The sequence below is a fragment of the Passer montanus genome, unplaced genomic scaffold (genome assembly GCF_014805655.1).
Source record: "Passer montanus isolate IOZ18808 unplaced genomic scaffold, ASM1480565v1 scaffold89, whole genome shotgun sequence".
Classification (NCBI taxonomy): domain Eukaryota; kingdom Metazoa; phylum Chordata; class Aves; order Passeriformes; family Passeridae; genus Passer; species Passer montanus.
This window is the reverse complement of record NW_024374256.1, coordinates 570,764-589,730: the sequence shown is the minus strand read 5'-3', so window position 1 is coordinate 589,730 and position 18,967 is coordinate 570,764. Positions and strand designations below refer to the sequence as shown.

The 18,967-nt window shown below is 60.0% G+C and overlaps 1 protein-coding gene across 18 annotated transcripts in view; it reads right to left on the bottom strand.

The window, feature by feature from the left end:
- The window catches only part of MACF1 (microtubule actin crosslinking factor 1), a 138,369-nt gene that overhangs the window by 113,219 nt on the left and 6,183 nt on the right, over window positions 1–18,967 (bottom strand). The window contains exon 1 of one of the 18 annotated variants that reach the window (XM_039733491.1): window positions 18,782–18,938. The exons of the other annotated variants lie outside the window; for them this stretch is intronic. Within the exon in view, the coding sequence (XP_039589425.1) occupies window positions 18,782–18,875 (94 nt within the window). The 5' untranslated portion in view covers window positions 18,876–18,938. Of the gene's footprint in view, window positions 1–18,781; window positions 18,939–18,967 lie in introns of those variants that run through there. 18 annotated transcript variants of the gene reach the window in all.

Genomic DNA, 18,967 nt, shown 5'->3' with positions numbered 1-18,967 from the left:
CCTACGATTGCACCGTTCCCTGGGGTTCCTGCAGCCCCCACATCTTTTGGGACCACGAGATGGATGATACAAAATACAGAATTACCCCGGGGCTCGGCGCTGTTGCAATATATTCTCCAGAGCTCCATCCCTGCCTGGATGAAAAATATCCTGGCATAGTTTTCCTCCAAAGACGTCTGCTTTCTGTTAAAGCTGCAGCAGGAATGACCCACCACGAGGCAGGCACGAGGCCACCATAAATGGGCCCGTGGTCCAACCTGAGAGGGGCAAAGAGCCTCCTGCAAGGCAGAGGGGAGCTGGTGACGTGCTGGAGCTGGGATGTGCCAGAGCAGAAGGGTGCAGGAGGCAGGAGCTGGTTCCCCAGTCCCCTCACCCAGCTGCAGCCATGGGGGCTCAGCTGCTCTTGGGCTTCCTGGGTGTTTCCTGCACAGAGGGATTGATAAAATGCACTGAGTGCTGCCAGCTGCTCCAGCTGGAGAAGGCTTTGGGTGAAATAAATTCTTAAAATATATATAATTGTATGTAAATATATGTTTTGATTTCTTTTTATGCATATAAATAGAATTTGATGGAATCGTAGAATGCCCTGACTTGGAAAAGACCCACAAGAATCACCAAGGCCAACTTTTGAATATATTTATATAAATATATATTTATATCAATACATCCCTCTGCTGCATCAAGGCACCCTGGGGATTCCTGTGATCCCAAATTCCTCCAGCTCACTTTAACACCATCACCCCACTTTCCTTTCCCCACTGCAGGAAGCTGACAGGGCAGGAAGGAGGGGGCTGACCCGGGGTGTCAGGAGCCAACGTGGGGTTTTGAGATGACTCTGCCAGGCTCTGGGGACCACCCAGCCCCGGATGCAGCCACCAGCCCCCACACCCCCCCGCCTGCCATGGCAACCACCCCGAGCACCCAAAACACAAACAGCTCATTTTTAGTTCCTTGCAAGGCGGCTTTGCCCAGAAAGGAAAGGGGGGGGAGAGGACCCATCTCCCGCCCGCGCAGGAATCTGGGGAGGGGAGAGGCCCTGCCCTCCCTGAGCGGGGTCCCCACCTTGCAGGGCACCCCCTTTGTTCCACAGGCTGCTCTGGGCAGCACTTTGCACCACCCAGAACGGTGAGACCCCAGCACTGCCCCCAGCTGGGTTTAGGGTTCCCCACAGGGTACCCCACGGGGCAGCTGGGGGGACGTGGATCCTGAGCCCCTCTGCTCCTGCCCGCAGCTGAGTCATGCCAAGCTTTGGGTGTCCCGGGCTGTTCCTCCCCCCTGCATGTGCCTCCCCAGTGAGTAATGCTCAGGCGACAGGGATCAGCTCCCAGCTCAGCTCCCGGCTCTGCCATCTCCTTATATGACCGGAGGAGCTGCCGGGCAGCGCCACACAGCAGCCGGGCACAGCCCCGTGTGCTGGCACCACTCAGGGCACGGAGGCACCCTGGCATCGCTGCGGGCAAAGCCTCTGGGGTGCTCCTTCACCCCCTGGCTGCTGTGGCCTCGCAGAAGGCAGCAAAAGGCCCGTGAGCTCGGGGCAGGGCTGCGTGTCCCAGCGCGGGGAGGTGGCAGCCAGGTGGCACTGTGGAAACGCTGCAGTGGGCATGGCTGTGGCAGAGGCAGAGCTGGCACCCGGCAGCACTGAGCCAGCAGGAAGCATGGCTCCGGAGCTCTGCCTGCACCCCCATGTGCCCGGGTGGGTGAGGGTGCTGCCAGTGCCCCCCAGCCTAGCCCAGCAAAGCCCCCCCATTGCCTGCAGCAGGAAAAACTGGACATGGGAGCAGCTGGGAGCGCCCTGGAGGGTTGCTCTGCCCCAAAGGGCCAGCAGGGTCACCCCACCGTGCCCACGTGGCACCCCGGTTCCCACAGCAGCTAAAGGGCCTGCCCAGCAGCAGTGCTGAGCACACACAAGCTCATGACTGCAGGACAGGAGCCAGGTTTCCTGCCGTGCTTCCTCAGCGAAGCTTTTCCCCTTTCTGTTGTTTTCTCCCTCCTTTCTGGGAGCTTTAGGAGCAAACCTCAGTCAGCTATGGCAGTGCTGAAAATCAGCCAGGAGGGGAAGGAGAGCCCAGGTTTTGGATCATCTGGTAAATGAAAGACAGCCTCACCCAGGGGCTGGTGGGTCCAGGAGTCTGTCTGGGCTTCCACGGGGGCACAGGGCTGGAACAAACACAGCTCCCAGCCCTTCACCAGGGCACGGAGCACATGCCCAGCTGAGATCATCCCCCTTCCCATCACTGCTCCTCCACAGCATCACGCCCTCCTGGCAAACCACAGCAAAGGCAGCTGCGGACAGACAGACAGACAGACAGCTCAGCAAGACACATCCCTGGCTGCCGCACGTGCCAGGGCACCCCGCAGTGCCGGCAAGCACGGGCAGCGCCTGCCGGGGTGCGGAGCCCCGCTCCACCCTGCCCGCGGCGCCAGCAGCCTTGGGAAAGGGAAGCCAGAACAAAGATGACGTTTCTTCTGAGCCGGGCTATTAAAAACAAGGTGGAACGAGGCAGGCCACAGCTCCCGACGCTGCTCGGCCCCAGCGCCCCGTCCCCTCCTGCTGCCGGTGAATCACCCCGTGCCCGAGCGTGTGCGGGCACAGCCGGCTGCTGGCACAGCGGGCACATTCCCCACCTTCAGCGCTTCCTTCTGGCTTTCATCATCCCCCGGCGGCCACATTCCTGCTGGGATGGATGGGGAAAAGCCCGCGGGGGTCCCGTGCGGCCCTTGGGCATCGGCACCCAACTGCAGTGTGACAAAAATTGGGATTGTGGAAAGTGTCAGACAGCAAAGCTCCTGTGGCGCTGGAAAACCGAGGTCCCAAACACAGGGGTTTGTGCAAATAGGGATTTTGGCTCTGATTATCCCTCCTCATTTACACAGGAATAGTGGGAGCTCGAGCTGGGGTTCATCTGGATTAACCAGAGCAGCTCCATCCCAGCCAGGGCTGGGGGTTGTCTGCACCAGCCCCCCCAGTCTGCACCGTGAGGGCAGCACAAGTCAATATTTGCCTGCAAATGTCTCACAGAGGAGCTTCCAAAGGTCAGCAAAACAAGGGGAGAGAGAAGGGGCTGGGAGGAAACCTTGGAACCCTCCCCAGGCACCATCAGTGGTAAAATCAGAACTGAGCAAAAGGAAGCTCTGGTGATAAGAACAGAGATGTTCCCTTTTCCAGCAGACGTCTGGGCACCAAAATTAGAATAATATCTTTTAAAAAAGACAAGACTTCCCTTCCCACAGCAGGGCTGGCAATGCTGCACTGGGGGGGACGTGGGAAAGCCCCCCTTGCTGTGGGGTGTGAAGGTGCAGGGCAGGGATAAGGAGGTTCCAGGCAAGGCTGGAAGCAAACATCATTCCTGTGGCTTTCATCCTGCACAGCTGAGCTGGACAGCCACCTGCTCACGACTTCATCATTCCCCAGCAGCATGAACTCCTGCTGCCAGGCTGGAGGGCAAATCCCCCAGCACACCAGCACTCATGGGGTCTACAGGAATGTGACATCCCAACGGGGGCCACCCAAAGGGACCAGCTCTGGTGAGATGGACAGAGCCAAGAGGAGAACCCAGGGCCTCCAGAACCTCAAAAATAACTCAAGAGGAGACTGCTCCCTGCACAGCAGGATCAGGAAGAGGCTCCCACATTTCCTGCAGGAAGAGCAGTTGGCATTCCCAAGGCATCACCTTCCTTTCCTTGCTGGGGCTCACTTTTTGGTGCCCCAGATTCAGCACCGCTCCTGGGGCATCCAGAGCCAGCAGCACTTCCACCCCTCCATGCATCCCCCAGAGTGACCCCAGCTCCCTGTGCCCCTGACACTGATCCCTGCCCACAAAGCCAGCCTGGACACATCTCATTCCGACTCTTCCCAGCACTGCCTGGCCTTTGGAACCCTCCCTGAGCCCGGGAGCGAGCGTCACGCTGGAGGGGGGTGAGCTCACCAGCATGACAAACCTCCCTCCATCCACCCTCCAAGGCTGCTGGGATTCTGCTGACACAGCAGCCCAGGCATTATTTCATCGCTTCCCACTTCTGGGAAGGCTCCCGTGGCTCGTCACCCCTCCGAGGACGCTGGCAGCGCCTGCTCGATGAGTGATGCCACGAAATTCACGGCCACGCCACCCCGGAAAGCACCGAACCCCTGGAGCTGGCACGGACTGGGGGCATGGTCCTGCACGGGCAGGGCAGGAGGGAACAGGGACAGGCACTGGGGGCACAGGTCAAAGCTGAACGGAGAGACTGGAGCCAGCCTGGATGCACTGGGAAACGCTGGGTGAGAGGGGAGAGGTGAGGATGGGGATGCAAAGGGAAAGAACAGCAAAGGGAAAGAACAAAGGTCTCCCGGCAGCAAACAGCACTGCTCTTCGGGAGGGAGCACCCCCAGCCCTGGGCAGAGGAAGGCTTGCTCGCACACCCACGTGCAAGAGGACACACCACACACGTCTGCACGCCTTCCCAGGGGCCTGTGCTGACACGAGAGGTGGCTCCTTTCCCAGGCTGGGGGAGGAAGGCGATGCCATCTCTGGGTCCCTCCCTGCCCCTCCGGCCACGGGGACACCTCCACAGAGCCTCTGGATAAACACCCGCTCCAGAATTCCCAGCACACCCCGGCAGAGCAGGGAGAAAGCCATGAAAACAAACCCCAAAAAACCCCCCAGCAGGAGATTTGATAGAAACCCAGGCAGAGGGGAGAGGCACAGGAGAGCAACCCAAATCCCAAATCCTGCTCCTGCTGCCTGCACAGCAGCACCAGGAGCACGCTGAATGCTGGGAAAATCCCCCAAAAACAAAGTGAGAGGCAGACCCCGCTGTGCTGGGGCTGCAGAGCTGCTCGCCAAGCCCAGGGAGAGCCGTGGGGAGCTGGATGGGAGTGGAGGCACTGGGATCATCCCCGGCAGCTCGAGTCCAAGCTTTGCACTTCCCACAGCAGCGGCTTAGGGAGCAGGGAAGCCGGGGGCGGAGGGATGGCCGGCATCAAAACTCCTTTTCTGCCAGCTAACAAAAGGGCCGGTGTCTCGGCAGAGAGGCTCGTTATTCCAACGCCAAGCAGAGGCTGCTTGGCAGCGGGGGAAACAGGGAAATGTTGGGCTAGTGGGAACTGGCTGAGCTTTGTTTGGGGGCTGCTGTGTTTGCACAGGCTCCACACAATGGGGGCGTTGGGGCCAGGGGGGTCAGGGCTGGGCTGTCCCCTGGGTATGGCCACCAGCTCTGCTGAACTCGTGCTGCTGCCCACAAATAAAGCACAGAGGTCACTGCCCAAGGTGCTGTTAGGAAGTTGTGGGTCCCCCCTTTTTTCTGCCTGCAGCTCCCCAGGTGTGCCCCAAAAGGCAGCTCAGGGTTCCCCACCCCGGCCACGCTGCCAACACGAGGATGGCGATGGTGGAGATGGAGATGTGCAAAGCCTCCTCTGAGAAATGGAGGTCAAAGACAAGGAAGCAGCCGATTCCCTCCTCTTCCTCTGCAGATGGAGGCAGGCAGCAACCTTGAGCCCTGATCTCATTAGCTGTCCCAAACTAAGCAGTGTGAAACCTGATTAACGCCGGGCGGGAGAAGGAGCGGCGGCTTGCTCTGCCAGCCAGCCCCAGCACCCTGCCTCTGGAGGGGGGTCTGAGGAGCACAGCACCCACAGCTGCCCCCACAAAGCACCCAGGACCTGGTTCTGGTCCTTCCAACCTCGGTCACACCCCAGCTCATGGCTGTGCTGTGCCCTGCAGTGATGCTTCATCCCAGCTGCTCCCGCCAGCTCCCGGCCAGTTGGCCTTGGCGTGCAGCAGCACAGAGAAATGTAGGATTAAAAAAAAGGGGGGAGGCAGGAGCCCAAAACTTCTGTTCCCTAGAGACCTGCTCTCCTGCAGAGAAACTTAATCCCTGTTAAAAAGCAAATGAAATAATCCAGTTGCTAACACTGCTCTGGCCGCTCCGTTCAAGCCCCGGATCCGCCGGACCCCTCCAGCCTGGCCCAAGCCCAGCAGATTCCCTCAGCAGGGCTGAGCCGGACCTTTCTGGGGCCAAAACCATCCCTGGCACCACAAAGCAGTGGTGGGAAAGCTGTAAATCAGCAGAGATCCTCAGTAAGGGCACAGCCCGTGAGTGTCCCTGCCTGGCAGGGCTGCCCAGGGGACACCGGGTGGCCGTGCTGGACGTGTCCCCCACCCTCTCCCAGGAGACACCAGCCCCATCCTCCTCTTCACAAGGACACAGGGCTGGCAGAACTCATGCTGGAGGAGCCAAAACTCACCAGGGCCTCCACCCAGGGAAGATGTTGGCCCTGGATCTCTTATCACACCCGGCCACCTTGGGCGGCCCCGTCTGCTCCTCGCGGAACCACCACATGATGGGACGAAGGCAAACAGTGACAAGGGGACAGGCTGTGGCACCACTCCAGCACCACAGCACACAGCAGGGCAGGATGCTGCTCCTGCCTCCTGCTCTGACCCCACACATCCCTCAGGCAGCAGAGCCAGCACCTAACACCCAAATCCCTCCTTTTGAACAGCAGAAACTCAGCGGAGCTGCAAAATTCCTCACTGCGGGCACATGAGCCACGGTGAGGGGACAGGAACAAGCATGGACCCACTCCTTGGTCACAGGGGAAAATCTGAGCCCGCTTCCCCTGGGGAAAGCACGTGGCAGCTCCAAGGTCAGATGGAGCCAGATTAGCTGGCAGTGCACGGACAGGGCCGAGGAGATGCCAGGTTTGAGCCGGCTACCAAGTAAACAACAAAACTCCTCAGAAAGCGAAACCAGCCGGCCTCGTGCTTGCTGGTAAAATTAACCCAGCAATAAATTTGTAATCTAATGGGTTTCCTCAGCCAAGCCCAAAGGATCTGGTCATCTCGGGGCCGTGACCGACGCTGCCCCGGGAAACTCAAGATGGAAACTGTGTGGAAAGTCTGGGTGACCCCACACCCACCGGGGCAGGGTCCCCCTGGAGCAGCATCCTTTGTCCCCAGCATGGAGACAGGGATCTGGCAGGGCCCCCCAGCCCCATCCCAGCTGGGGGCACTGGGATGCTCTCCAAGCCCCTTGGAGGGCTGACAGGGATGGATGCTGGCACGGAGCCGGGGGTCAGGGGCCTGGACTTACACACACGAGCATTTACATATGAAACACTCCCAGCTCCAATATCCGCTGCTGCCTCCACCTCCCCGGGGAGATGAATAGACATGAGGGGGGAGAAGGGAAAAGAAACCTCTCCAGCAATAAAACCTTGTTTTCCTCCAGCTCTGGCCAACCCTGTAGCTCAAGGGCAGGCTGGGCTGGCTGTTCTCAGTGCTGGGAGCACACTTAGATCCATGGCAATGGCAAACAGGGACAGCAGGATGCACGGCACAGCATCCCCACGCCAGAGAGCACCACGGAGCCAAACATTCCCTGTGGGCACCCCTTTTGTGCTTGGATGCACTGGGAAGCCCCCCAGCAGTGTGGAAGGGCTCAAACTGTGCTGGTTCAAGCAGTGTTTGGCCTCCTCCAAGCACAGAATCCCAGACTGGTTTGGTTGGAAGGGACCTTAAAGGCCATTTCACCCCCACGGGCAGGAACCCCTTCCACCAGACCAGGCTGGACACCTCCAGCCTCCACCCCATTGAATTAAAGCCACAAAGGGCTATGGCAAACACAGCTGGTGACAGACAAAGTCGTCATAACTGGGTCTAGAGGCAGCAAAACAGACCAAAACCCACAGACTGGGCTTCTCAGGGCCGTGCCACCCGCGTTTCCACGTCCTTGTTCCGGGCTCGCGGGAACGGAAAGTGCCACGAGCTCTGGGATGTGGGAGCCAACACTCCTGGCTGAGCTCTGGGCAGCACCTGGAGAGGGGAAGGCTGCCAGCTCAGCTCCTGCAGGCAGTCACCTTGTAAACACGATTAATAATGTCATCTTGGCTCCCTGCACCTCGCTCTCGCGGGCACGACGGGAACTCGCCGAGCTGCAGCTGGAAACAGGGCTGGAAAACTCCCTGGGAGAGCTTCTGCAGCAGCCCCAAAACACAGAGTGGGGCTCAATGGCACCCCAACCCCACACCCAAAGCCAGCACCCATCCCTGCTGCGGCTGCCAAGGGGCTGGAGGTGGAAGGGCCAGAGCCAGCCACCACCCTGGCACTCCCAGCCAGCACACGGCAGCTCAGGGCTCCTTTCACATTGATTCCCAGTGCCAGCTGCAGCGAGGCTCAGGAAAAATGTATGATGGACACCACGGCAGCACAAGAAAGTGAATTATATTCCTCCCAGACTCGATAACTCAGGGCAGCTGTCAGCACAGAGCTGTGGGATTAACCCTTCGCAGCAGCGGTGGCAGCACGGGAGGGTGGGGACACTGCCAGCCCGCTGGTGACAACTCCCTTGGCTCCCTGCTAAATTAAACATGGAATTGATTCACCTTTGTTATACAACGGGATCAGCTGGTAAAGCCCAGCCGAGGCCTTGCTGTAAAAAGGGGCAAGTCAATGACAGCATTGTTGATGACAGGCGATGGCATTCCAGGTGCCCTCTGCTCTCCTCTCCTCTCCTTCTAGCAGAACTCCTGCAGCAGGATGAGGCTGACTGGGAATTCCAGAGGAAAAAGCTCCTCTGACAGTAGGGAGGATAAAAAAAATCGAGAAAGAAAGGGGAGAAAAAGCATTCTCAGAGCACCAGGTAAGCCGAGCTGCTCTCCCGCAGCCCCGGCTCGCTGCTTGTGACAGTGGGACAACGGCTGCGTGCCTCCAGCCACCTGCCAGGGGCCAGCCCAGCACGATCGGGTGTCCCAGCTGGCTCTCCAGGGACAGCCTGAGAGGCAGGAGAGGGCAGAGCGCTGAGAAAGAGCTTTAGAAAGAAGGGAAGTGGGAAAACAGCAATGTGCAGCCGGGTGCCACCGCGCACCCGCAGCCACGCGGCGCAAACGCGCCCAGCAGAGCCCGTGGGGACAGCAGCCTGCTCTCCCCCAGAGCAGGAATCTGAGCTCAATTCCTCCCCCAGCTGTTCTTGTGCTCCTTTGTGCCCAGCTCCAAACCCAAGAAGAGGACAAAAGAGGGAAGTGAAGGCCTGGAAGCAGCACCCCTCCCCGGCAGCTCCTCCTGGCCGTGCCGCGAGCGCCGGATCCGCCTGATCGGGGATCGATGACAGATGGTGGCACCCATCTGCTCAGCCTCCCCCTGCCACGGGGCACAAATACCTCTCAGGGTGCCGAGTCCATCCAGGAACTTCTTGTACTTCTCCAAGTTCATCTTCCAGCCGAACACACCCGCCCTGCTCAGCTGGGTGGCATCGGGGCACCCAGCAGCTCCAGCCACTGTCCCCAGCTCAGCATTCCTGCTGGACTCCTCTCCGTCGCCCTTTGACCACTGGCAGTGTTTCCTTATTTGATGAAAGCCTCCCAGGGCTGAGGCCACCCCCCTTTTTGCAAATGAGCCCAGCAACTGCCCTGAACCACCAGGGCCCCCCGGCATCCCTCATCCCACCCCTCCACGCCGGGGCTTTCAGGGATTGTATGTCCTGGGGATATTTCCAGCAAGGAGCGTGTTCGAGGGAATTGGGAGGGGAAAGGGAAAAAACCAATGGGATTTAAGGCGAGGAAAACGCAGGCAGGGGCAGATGGGCTCCCATCCTTGTGGGAAAAGCCACCCTGGGGACTGACACCAGGCTGACAGTCTGGGAGAAGCCATCAGAAAAGTGCCATAAAATGTTAGGAAAAATGGGCCAGGTGAGGCCCAGGAGCAGATGGGGAGCAGATCCCTCCTGTCTCTGCCCCCCGACACTTGCCACATGCTCGCCTCGCCCTGGCTGCAAGGGGCTTACTGAAAAAGCTGAAAAGGAGATTTGCTGGTTTTAAAGGAATTTTTGGCAGCGGGAACCAGCCCAGAGCGATCCAAGTGCCCGACCTGCTCATTGCTGCCCTTCAGCAGGACTGGTGTCCACCAGGCACAGACCAGGACTTCTGTTCAATCAAATAATAAAGACAATAATGACAATGATAATTATAATATCATCATCATCAGTAGTGTTGAAACGTGCTGTCGTGGAGGTGGATCCTGCTCTCCCCATTCCCTCTCTGGAAAGATCCCAGCAGATTGAGCAAGACCCACCACCCGGTGCAGGATCATCCTGCCTGGGCTCCCACACAGCATCTGAGCTTTGCCACAGGAAGGGGAGAGAAACAGAGCAAGGATGTGCTGCAGGAGACAAATCACACCCCAAAAACCAGGGGAGAAGCTCCCTGAAACTCAGGGTAGCAGGGAGATTCCTTCATCCACGGGCACTTGAATCCCTGGCTCCTTCACTGTTTGGGAGATGCATCCCCAGAGCAAATCACATCCCATGGCAAATTATCCATAAAAATACAAACAAAACCAAAATAATCATGGAAGCAACCCTGTGTCCACCTCCTCCACAGCTCCAGGACAGACAGACACTTCTCCAGGGACAGACACACACCGGGGTATCACTTTGCATGGTGAGCACAGCAAACCCAGCAGGCCCAGTTGCTGCTTGTGCCCGTGACAGCTGGGAACCAGGGAGCCAAAATTCCCTCAGGGAGCTCCCAGTTGGAAAGAGGGGCAGTGCTGAGGTGCCTCCTCCACATTTGGGTTACCCCAGCACCCTCTGCACCCCGGGGCATGGAGGTGACATCCTCAGCTCCAGCGAGGAGCTGATCCAGGAGCTGATCCATCCATCTCCACCAGGGAGTGGCCATATGAAGAGGCTGGATTTAGGAGCTGGAGGTGCCTGGTGCCCTCTGCATCCCTGGCATCCCTGGGCCATTCCCAGCCATCCCCCCGCGCCCGCCGGCAGCGCCGGCAGCGGAATCAAAGTTGTTGGGAGAAGCCAAGTTGTCACCACTAAAAATAGCACAATGGAATTTTCCTCTAAAGGAAGGAAAAAAAAAGGGGAAAAAAAAAATCCTGATCCTTGCTGACAAAGGGGTTGTGAGAAGGAAGGGTGGGAACAGCCCCGAGGAGGGGACATGAGGGGACATCAGGTCCTTCCTCTCCAACACTCCCAAAGAGGCACGGAGAGCTGAGCCCATCACGGGGGGACAGTGAGATCCCACCTGATTTATCCCCACCCTTCCCTTCCTGGCAAAGGGCAGAGCCCAACCCCTCCAGGATGGCCACTGGACACGGCAAGCAGGCAGCAAAATGACAGCAGGAGGAGGGAGATGGGGGAATTCACCCCAGAAGCCTCTGAGCTCCCCCAAACCCTGCCTGGATGGGGAGAAGGACACCTCCCTCCTCCAGCCCCGAGGGGGTTAATGGCAAGCGGGTCTGACGCCACCAGATCCCATCCCCAAGCATCCCAGCTCCTCTCCCCTCTGCCGGGAACGCCAGGAATTCCTGGAGGAGGGAGGATCGCTCCAGCTGGCTCCACCAGCACTCGGAGACTGGGGGGGAGCCAGGGCAGCCCCCACTCCCGAAACATCCAGGAATCCCAGATCTCCCAGCACAGCAACTGCCCTCCCAGCAGGAACGAGAAGCATCCCAAACAGCTGAAATATCCCCCAGGGTGAAATATCCCCCCCAGGATGAAATATCCCCCCCAGGAAGAAATATCCCCCAGGGTGAAATATCCCTCCCAGGGTGAAATATCCCCGAAAAGTGAAATATTCCCCCAGGGTGAAATATCCCCCAAGATGAAATATCCCCCCCAGGCAGCAGCATCTGGAGCCACCTGAAACCTCCTGTGCCACCACTGATGTCCCCAGCGCCGTCACCCCAGAGCTGGGGGGATGCTGGGACACCCCAGCAGCCCCAGGAGAGGGGATGGGGCCGTTCAAGCCATGCCAAGGATGATGCCAGAGCCAGGGAATGGATCCTGGGCACGCCTGGGGTGCAGGTGGATTTATTTAGGGACAGCCTTAGGGCTGCACTGTCACCGCCCTGGCGAGCCCCCAGCGGGGTCACAGGGACAGCCAGGGCCACACCAGCTGTCCCCAACATCACTGGGGTGGCAAATGAACACGCCTGAAGCACGGGGTGGCGCATGGGGGCACTAATTAATGCTCATTAGCTGGTGGGCAGAGCGGGACCACCAGGCTGGGAAGATATCCCGACCCCATCCCACACGGAAAGGAGTCGCTCCCACAGGATTTACCAGGAGCAAAACTGCCCAAGGTCAGCTGGAATCTCCCAGCCAAGGCAGCCCTTGTATACAGTTTCCTGCAGGGAAAAATAAGGTGCTGGCAGAAGCATTTCTGTAGGGCCACCACGGGCCCGAATAACGATTAATAAAAACCAAGATGAGTCCCAGCCTGACAGGACACAAAAATCCCACTGGGATCAAGGCACAGCTTGGTGGCTGTGCAGGAGTGGGGTGGGTGGCTGGGAGGAGCAAGGGCAGGACAAGAGATTTGGAGAAGGAGCTGGTTGCAATCCCAGCCACACCAGGATTACGCCCCCGACCTGGGCAGGGGTCCCAGCAGAGCTTGAGGAATGGGAAAAGGCTCCCAGCAGAGCTCAAGGTGGGCAAAACAGAAGCTGGGAGAGAACACAGCCCACGCAGGTGCTGCAGAGGTGCAAAACACAGCACTCATCACCTGTGGGAGGCTGGAAAAGCTTCAACAGCATCATTAAAAAAAACCACTCATTTGAGCAGAGGAGGGCAGGCAGGGCAGGCTGGGCTCAGGGGAGGGAAGCAGGGCTCAACAGGAAATGAAAAATGGAAATGCAGGCTTGTCACGCACAGGAAAACAACAAAATAAACACAATTGTGGCCTCGCAGCGCCCGGAGCTGGCTGGCTCAGAGCACTGATAAACACTGGGTGACAAAGGGACACTCCAGGCACGGAGAGGACACGGCTGCAGGGACAGGAGAGGAGCTGCAGGAGACCTGTCCCACCTCTGCTGGCAGCTGAGGGCCACAGGGAGCTGCAGCCCATCCTGCCGGGAGCAGCATCCTGCTTCTCACCCAGAATCTCCCGAACCATCTTGGCCAGGAGCCCCCTCCCGCTGCCCCCCTCTTCCAGGAACCCCTGGGCTTATCTGACCCACGAGCAGGACACTCAGACCACATCCCAGGACTCACTTCACCCTGCCCAGGGCCAAACACAGCCCAAACCTGATCCCTCAGCCTCCTGCCCCACCCCACATCCCCGTGGATGGAGGATCCCCTGCCCGGCCCCCAGCCGGGTGAGATCCATCCAGACACACAAAACCCCACCGCAAGAACTTGGAAGTGAAACTTCCCAGCTCATTAACACAAGCATCCTCCGTGCAGGGAATTTCCTTGGCAGCTTCCCTCTGCAAGCTGGAGGCTGTTTAACCCCCCCAGACCCCCCGGACAGGGCAGTGCTGAGAGATTAAATCTGGAGTTTCCCCGGAGAAAGAGCGGCTGGAAGGAGAGGCAGATCTCAAGGACAGCATCCAGCGGGGATGAGGGGTGTGCTGGGCAGAGCAGCTCCCTGCCCCAGCCCTGCTCCCACAGCACCGGCTCTGCTGGCTCCCACCCCTGGGGGGATCCATGGAATGGGATCCATGGAATGGGATAGGAGGGGATGGGGTGGGAGGGGATGGGATAATGGGATGGGGATGGGGATGGGATGGGATGGGGATGGGGATGGGAATGGGGATGGGGTGGGAAAGGTGTGAGCAAGCAGGGCTGAGGAGAGGAGCCGGTTTGCTGGTCCTGCCCATGGACCTGGCAGGGCTCACCCACTGCCCGGGGGCACAGCACGGCTGACCAGCCCCAGCAGTCAGAGCTCCAGCTGTGGCCCCGCTGCTGGCCCCATCCCAGGTGTGGCAGCACCGCCTCTCCCCAGGGCAGAGATTGCCTCACCTGCCTGGAACCCTCCCCTGCCTGGAACCCTCAGCTGGCGTTGCTAAGATCCGGCCCCAGCACGGCACAGACGCCCTGTGCCACAGGCAGATTTTATGAAAAATCCTTTTGCCAGGATCTTTTCTCCTGAGAAGCCGGGAAGCTCCAGCTTCTCCAGGTTTTGCTGCTTTGGAGCGTGATTTGGAGAACTGTTTACCCAGCACGTGAAATTGTTTTTACTTGATGACCAATGACAGCCACCTGTGTCGGGGCTGTGAGTGGCCACAAGGTTTTGTTATTCATTCTATTCCTTCCCTTTCGAGACTTCTGATGGATCCTTTCTTTCTATTCTTTTTAGTATAGTTTTAGTATAGCATTTTAATATAATATAATAAAATCTCATAATATAATAAATCAGCCTTCTAAAACACGGAGTCAAGATTCTCATCTCTTCCCCCTCGTCCTGGGACCCACAAACACAACCACAGCCCTGGGCACGGCAGAGCCACGGAGAGGATTGGGAAGGGCTGGATTATTGGAGCCCAGGGAGTGAGGTTCCTTCCAGGGCCTCCCTGTGCTGCTCCCAGCTGCTCTGAGCATCCTCCTGCCACCCACCCCACGGCTGTGCTGGCCCCGCTGCTGCAGCCAGCAGAGAAACACTGCCCCGTGCAGGAACCAGCCACACGGTCCAGCAGGGCTCACAGCCCCTCTGTGCAGGAGTCTGGAGCTGGACCCAGAGATCCCAGCACAGACCAGCTCCTTCTGCCCACCCCCAGCTCCAGCACAGCCTCTCCCTGCAGCAAGACAGGAGGAACTGGAACCTGCAGCACCCTGCTGCTCCCACAGCCTGGATTTATCCATTCCAGACCCATAAAAAAGGCACTTATCACCAGGGTATTCAAACAACGGTGTTAAGACACTTCAAATTTAAATAAAACCTCTTGTTTTACTTCCCTCTGGGAGGCTCCTTGCCACTGGCTTCAGCCAGGGTATGTCCAGAGCAGTCTAAACTTAGCTGACACAGCCTGGAAGGAGGCTGGCTCAGACCCAGCAGACGGAGGTCAAAGACTCCAGTCTCGCCCCGGAGCATGAGCCGGGAAGGAAAAGGCTCCACGGGAACGCAGAGCTGAGCAGGGCAGGCAGGGAACAGCCCCAGCCTTTCCAAAGGCTGCTGAGAGGAGATCAAAGCCTCGCGGCACAGCCGCGCTCGCGCCCGGTGCCAGCCAGGTACAGGGTGAGGCCACCTCGCACCCACCCCTGCCCTCCCAGGGGATCTTCTCACCACGTGGGGAGGAGGAGAAGCAGCCAAGAGCGGCAGGAGCTGTGAGAGCAGGGCTCAGCCACGGTTCTGGGTCACCAGCAGGGCACCAGGACATCGCCGCGGCTTCCGCCGGTGCCGGGGATGCCCGCGGGATGGGGGGAGGCTCACGCCCCTGTGCCAGGCAATCCCAGCCCGGGGGGCACCACGGGGCCTTGGCACGGGGATGGCTCCACACAGAGCCAGCCAGGCCAGGCGGGGTGGGTCCTGTCACCTGCAATGCCACCAGCCCCGTTTCTCTGCTGGCCAAAACAAACCCAGCAAAGCAGCTCCTTGCACCCACCCCGGACATCCAGGGCTGCCCCCGGCTCCTGCCACCTCCCTGAGCCCCCTTCTGCCTCTGCTCCTCTCCCCCCATGCCAGAGGAGCCACACAAACCCCCCCAAAGCCAGGGTTATTCACCCAACGCTGGAAAACCCCGTGGCCCCCAGCCCAGCTTCCCCCCACACTTGCTCCAGCCAGGGACTCTCCGCTCCAGAAGCAGAACTTGGCCAGCCCTTCTCCCGAGGGATGAAGGGGAAGAAGGGCTTCCTCTCCCCCGGTGAGGAGTCACCAGCCCCAGCAGTGATCTCACAGGCCGCGGAGGCCTCGTGCAGCCCACTCAGCAGAGGTTTATCCCCGTGGGATGGCTCTCCCAGCAAGCCCTGGCACCAGGAGGCGGCTGCACCCGCGAGAGCTGCTTGGCTCCAGCAACAAGGCACCTCCGAGTCCTCAGACACCTCCAGGTGCCTTTGTAGCGGCACAACACCAGCCACAAGTGGGAAAAAATGAGGTTCTTCAGAGATGGGCACGGCCAGGAATGCCACCCACCACCAGGAAGGCTCCAGTCCCAATGGGAATGAACCCTGCCTGATTCATACAAGGGTCCCCCACCTCTCCTGCCCAGCCTGAGGTCTCCTCCAGTCCTTGGGAGGTTGTTCCCTCCCTAAATGAAGGCAGTTTACTCAGCCAGGGTGACAAACCACCTTGTGCTGTCCCAGTGCAAACAAGCCAGGCCACGTGCCGGGCACCACGGAGCAGGCGGAGGCAGCGCCAGGAGCGGGGAAAAGGTTTTGGGGTGCCACAGCTCCAGGTGTTCTACCCCCAACCCCCAAAAAGCCCAGTTAATTACGAGAAAGAAAGGATTTCACCAGGATTGATTAGTTAATGTTTACAGCACTGAGAGCAGGGGAAGCATGACCTGTGCTCTGAGCTTGGCAGAGCCGCCGGCACCCTTGAGCTGCCGGGGGCTGCTCGGCTCGGGGCCACGCTTTCCACCCGAGGGTCAGCACCCCAAAACACGACAGGAGGCTGCCATGGCAATGGAGAGGGGCCTCGGATCAGGGTGACAGAGTCAGCCCAGACCCCAAAAGAGAGGTGCCCAAAAAGCTCCACCAGCAGCATCACCCCCGCGCCGACGCTGTCATTCTCGGCAGGTCCCGGCATGTGCCACGGCACGGGGATGAGGCAAGAGGGGCTGGAATCCCCACGGGGAGCTGGCCTGCTGGCCTCCCGCTGGGCCACACGGGCGAAGGTGGCAGCACTGGGGGCCTGTGAATGTGGGAACTGGGGTTCTCCAGACAGGACAACCCCGAGCACGCCGAAAGACGCGAGAGCAGCGAGGCGCTGAGACACCACCGCCCCCAAAATGCCCCCAAAATGCCCACTTTTAGCCCCATCCTCCGCTCGGAACACCCCCTCGGCAGCGGGGCGCGGCAGGCGGGTGCCCCCGCAGCGCTGATGCAAACGTCCTCCCCCGGGCAGGCCGGGGAGCGGGAGCACCCGCGGGCCCACGCCGCAGCGCTGCGGCACGCGCCGCCCGCTGCCGAGGGTGGGTGTTCTCAGCAAGGAGGGAGGGAAGGAGGCACGGGCATCTGCCAGCTGCTCCGCTCCTGCTCGCCAGGGAAACTCAGCACTGCTCCGGGACCCTTCCTGCGCCGCTCTCGCTCCCTCAGGACCTGTCCTGGCTCGCTCAGCAGAGGCCTCGCCGCTCAAATCGGGATTTTTTTTCAGGGTATTTAGTGGTGCCGTCTAAGAGAAATGCATTTGCAGTCCTGGCTCTGGCAGTGCCAAGCGTCCTCCTTGCCCTCCTGGACGTGGCGGGTCCGGGGTGGCACCACAAGAGCACCACAGGTCTCCTCTGCTCGGCAGTCACATCTCAGGAAAACTCTGTTTTTGCAGGATTAAGAGGGGGAGGGGATGAGCCAGTGGAAAACTTGTTCTGGACAGGAAAAACCGAACGGTTTGCAGGAGCTGCAGCGGGGAATAACAGGGAAGAGACAACAAATCCACCAACTCAAAGCCAAACAACCCAAACTGGGGCTCCCACTCGGCCCTTGCAGCGCTGGGGGATGCCCCAGGAGGGCTGGGGAGCTCAGAAAGGCTCAAAAGCAAAGAAAAGCTTTCATGGAGCACAAACACTCATTTCCCCTACACCACAAACAAGCTCTGACAACACCCAGCGGGGTATTTCCAGCTTTCTACCATACCCCAGTGCAAAAACCAGGTATTCCCTACAAAACTCCTTCCCAGAAGGACCCACTGCTCATGGAGGGCACCGACAGCCAGAGCAGGGAGCGGGCAAGGGGAGCCCAGGTGCCAAGGGTGCTCCAGCTGCACCAAGTGCATTACAGGCCCTGGAATTTCCATTTTTCTCCTGGAACAAAGCAAACCCAATGCAAACAGCAGCTCCTTCCACGCCAGCGTCTCCACGCTGAACCCAAGAACATCAAAGCAGCTCTTTATTAATAAAAAAGTTTGTCAAGTACTTGGAGGAGCCCAGGTCACGTTTCCCAGCGCCTTTCCAAGGCACCCGAGGAGGTTTTATTCCCTGCTCGTCTCTCCCACCTCTGGGATGTTTGAGTGGCACCCCCGGATCAGGGGGCCAGGGAATCCATTCTTCCCCCTTTTCCGCAGGAAAAGAAAAGGAAAAGGAAGCAGGCACTGCGAGCCCTGGCTGCTCTCAGCCCGGCATTTCAGAGAGCCTTGGCTGCTGAACTCACAAAACGGAGCACGGGGAGCCCTGTGGGGCTGGAATCTGGGCTCCAGGACAAGCCGAGCGCTGCAGCGGGGAGGAGGGGGGGAAAAAAATCATAATAACCAGCAGAAGAATGGGAACGCACACCCAGCTGCCGGGGATGACACCAAAACTGCACACTCACTGCCGGTACCAGCACCTGGGCTCCTCGTCCCCCAGAGAGGGACCGGGGGGCTCTGGGGACACGGAGGGGTCCCCACAGCCCCGGTGGCACCGCGGTGAGGGCACAGGGATGGGGGATGCCGTGCTGCCCGCCGGGATGCTGGGCACCCCAGGGGAGGCACACGGGGACCCCAAAACCGTGGGAAAGGCACCCGGGGGAGGTGGGGCGCGCAGGCAGGGCTGGCAGGCACCCCGCGCTGGGGACAGCGCTGTCACCCATGCCCCGGGCAGGGATGCTGAGCCGCGGGCAGCCCACGCAGGAGCCGCGGCACCCGGGGAGCCCACGCAGGGACACGGGACACGGCGGGCAGGGGACACCGGGGACGCTCAGAGCTGTCCCCACGCTGGGGACACCGGCAGCGGGGCACCCCACGCGGGGACAAGCCGAGGATGCTGCCCCCGGAGCATCCGCCCCGCAGCGCGCACGGGCACCGGGAGAACACCGGGAGAACACCGGGAGAACACCGGGAGAACACCGGGAAGGCTCCGGGAAGGCTCCGGGAAGGCTCCGGGGGAGCCCCGGGGGCGGCCCCGCTGCGCTGCAGGCCCGGCCGCGGCCCCGGCGCGCTCGGTACCTTTGTAGCGCTCCAGCACGTCCTCGTAGGCCTGCACGAACTCCTTCTCCTGGCTCCGGTTGGCCGGGAGCAGCCCCGGCACGTAGCCGGCCATGGCGGCCTTTGTGCCCGGGCTGGGCGCAGCTGCCGGCGGCGCGGCCAGGGCCCGTCTGTGCCGGGGCCGCTTCCGCCGCGCCGCGCCCGCCG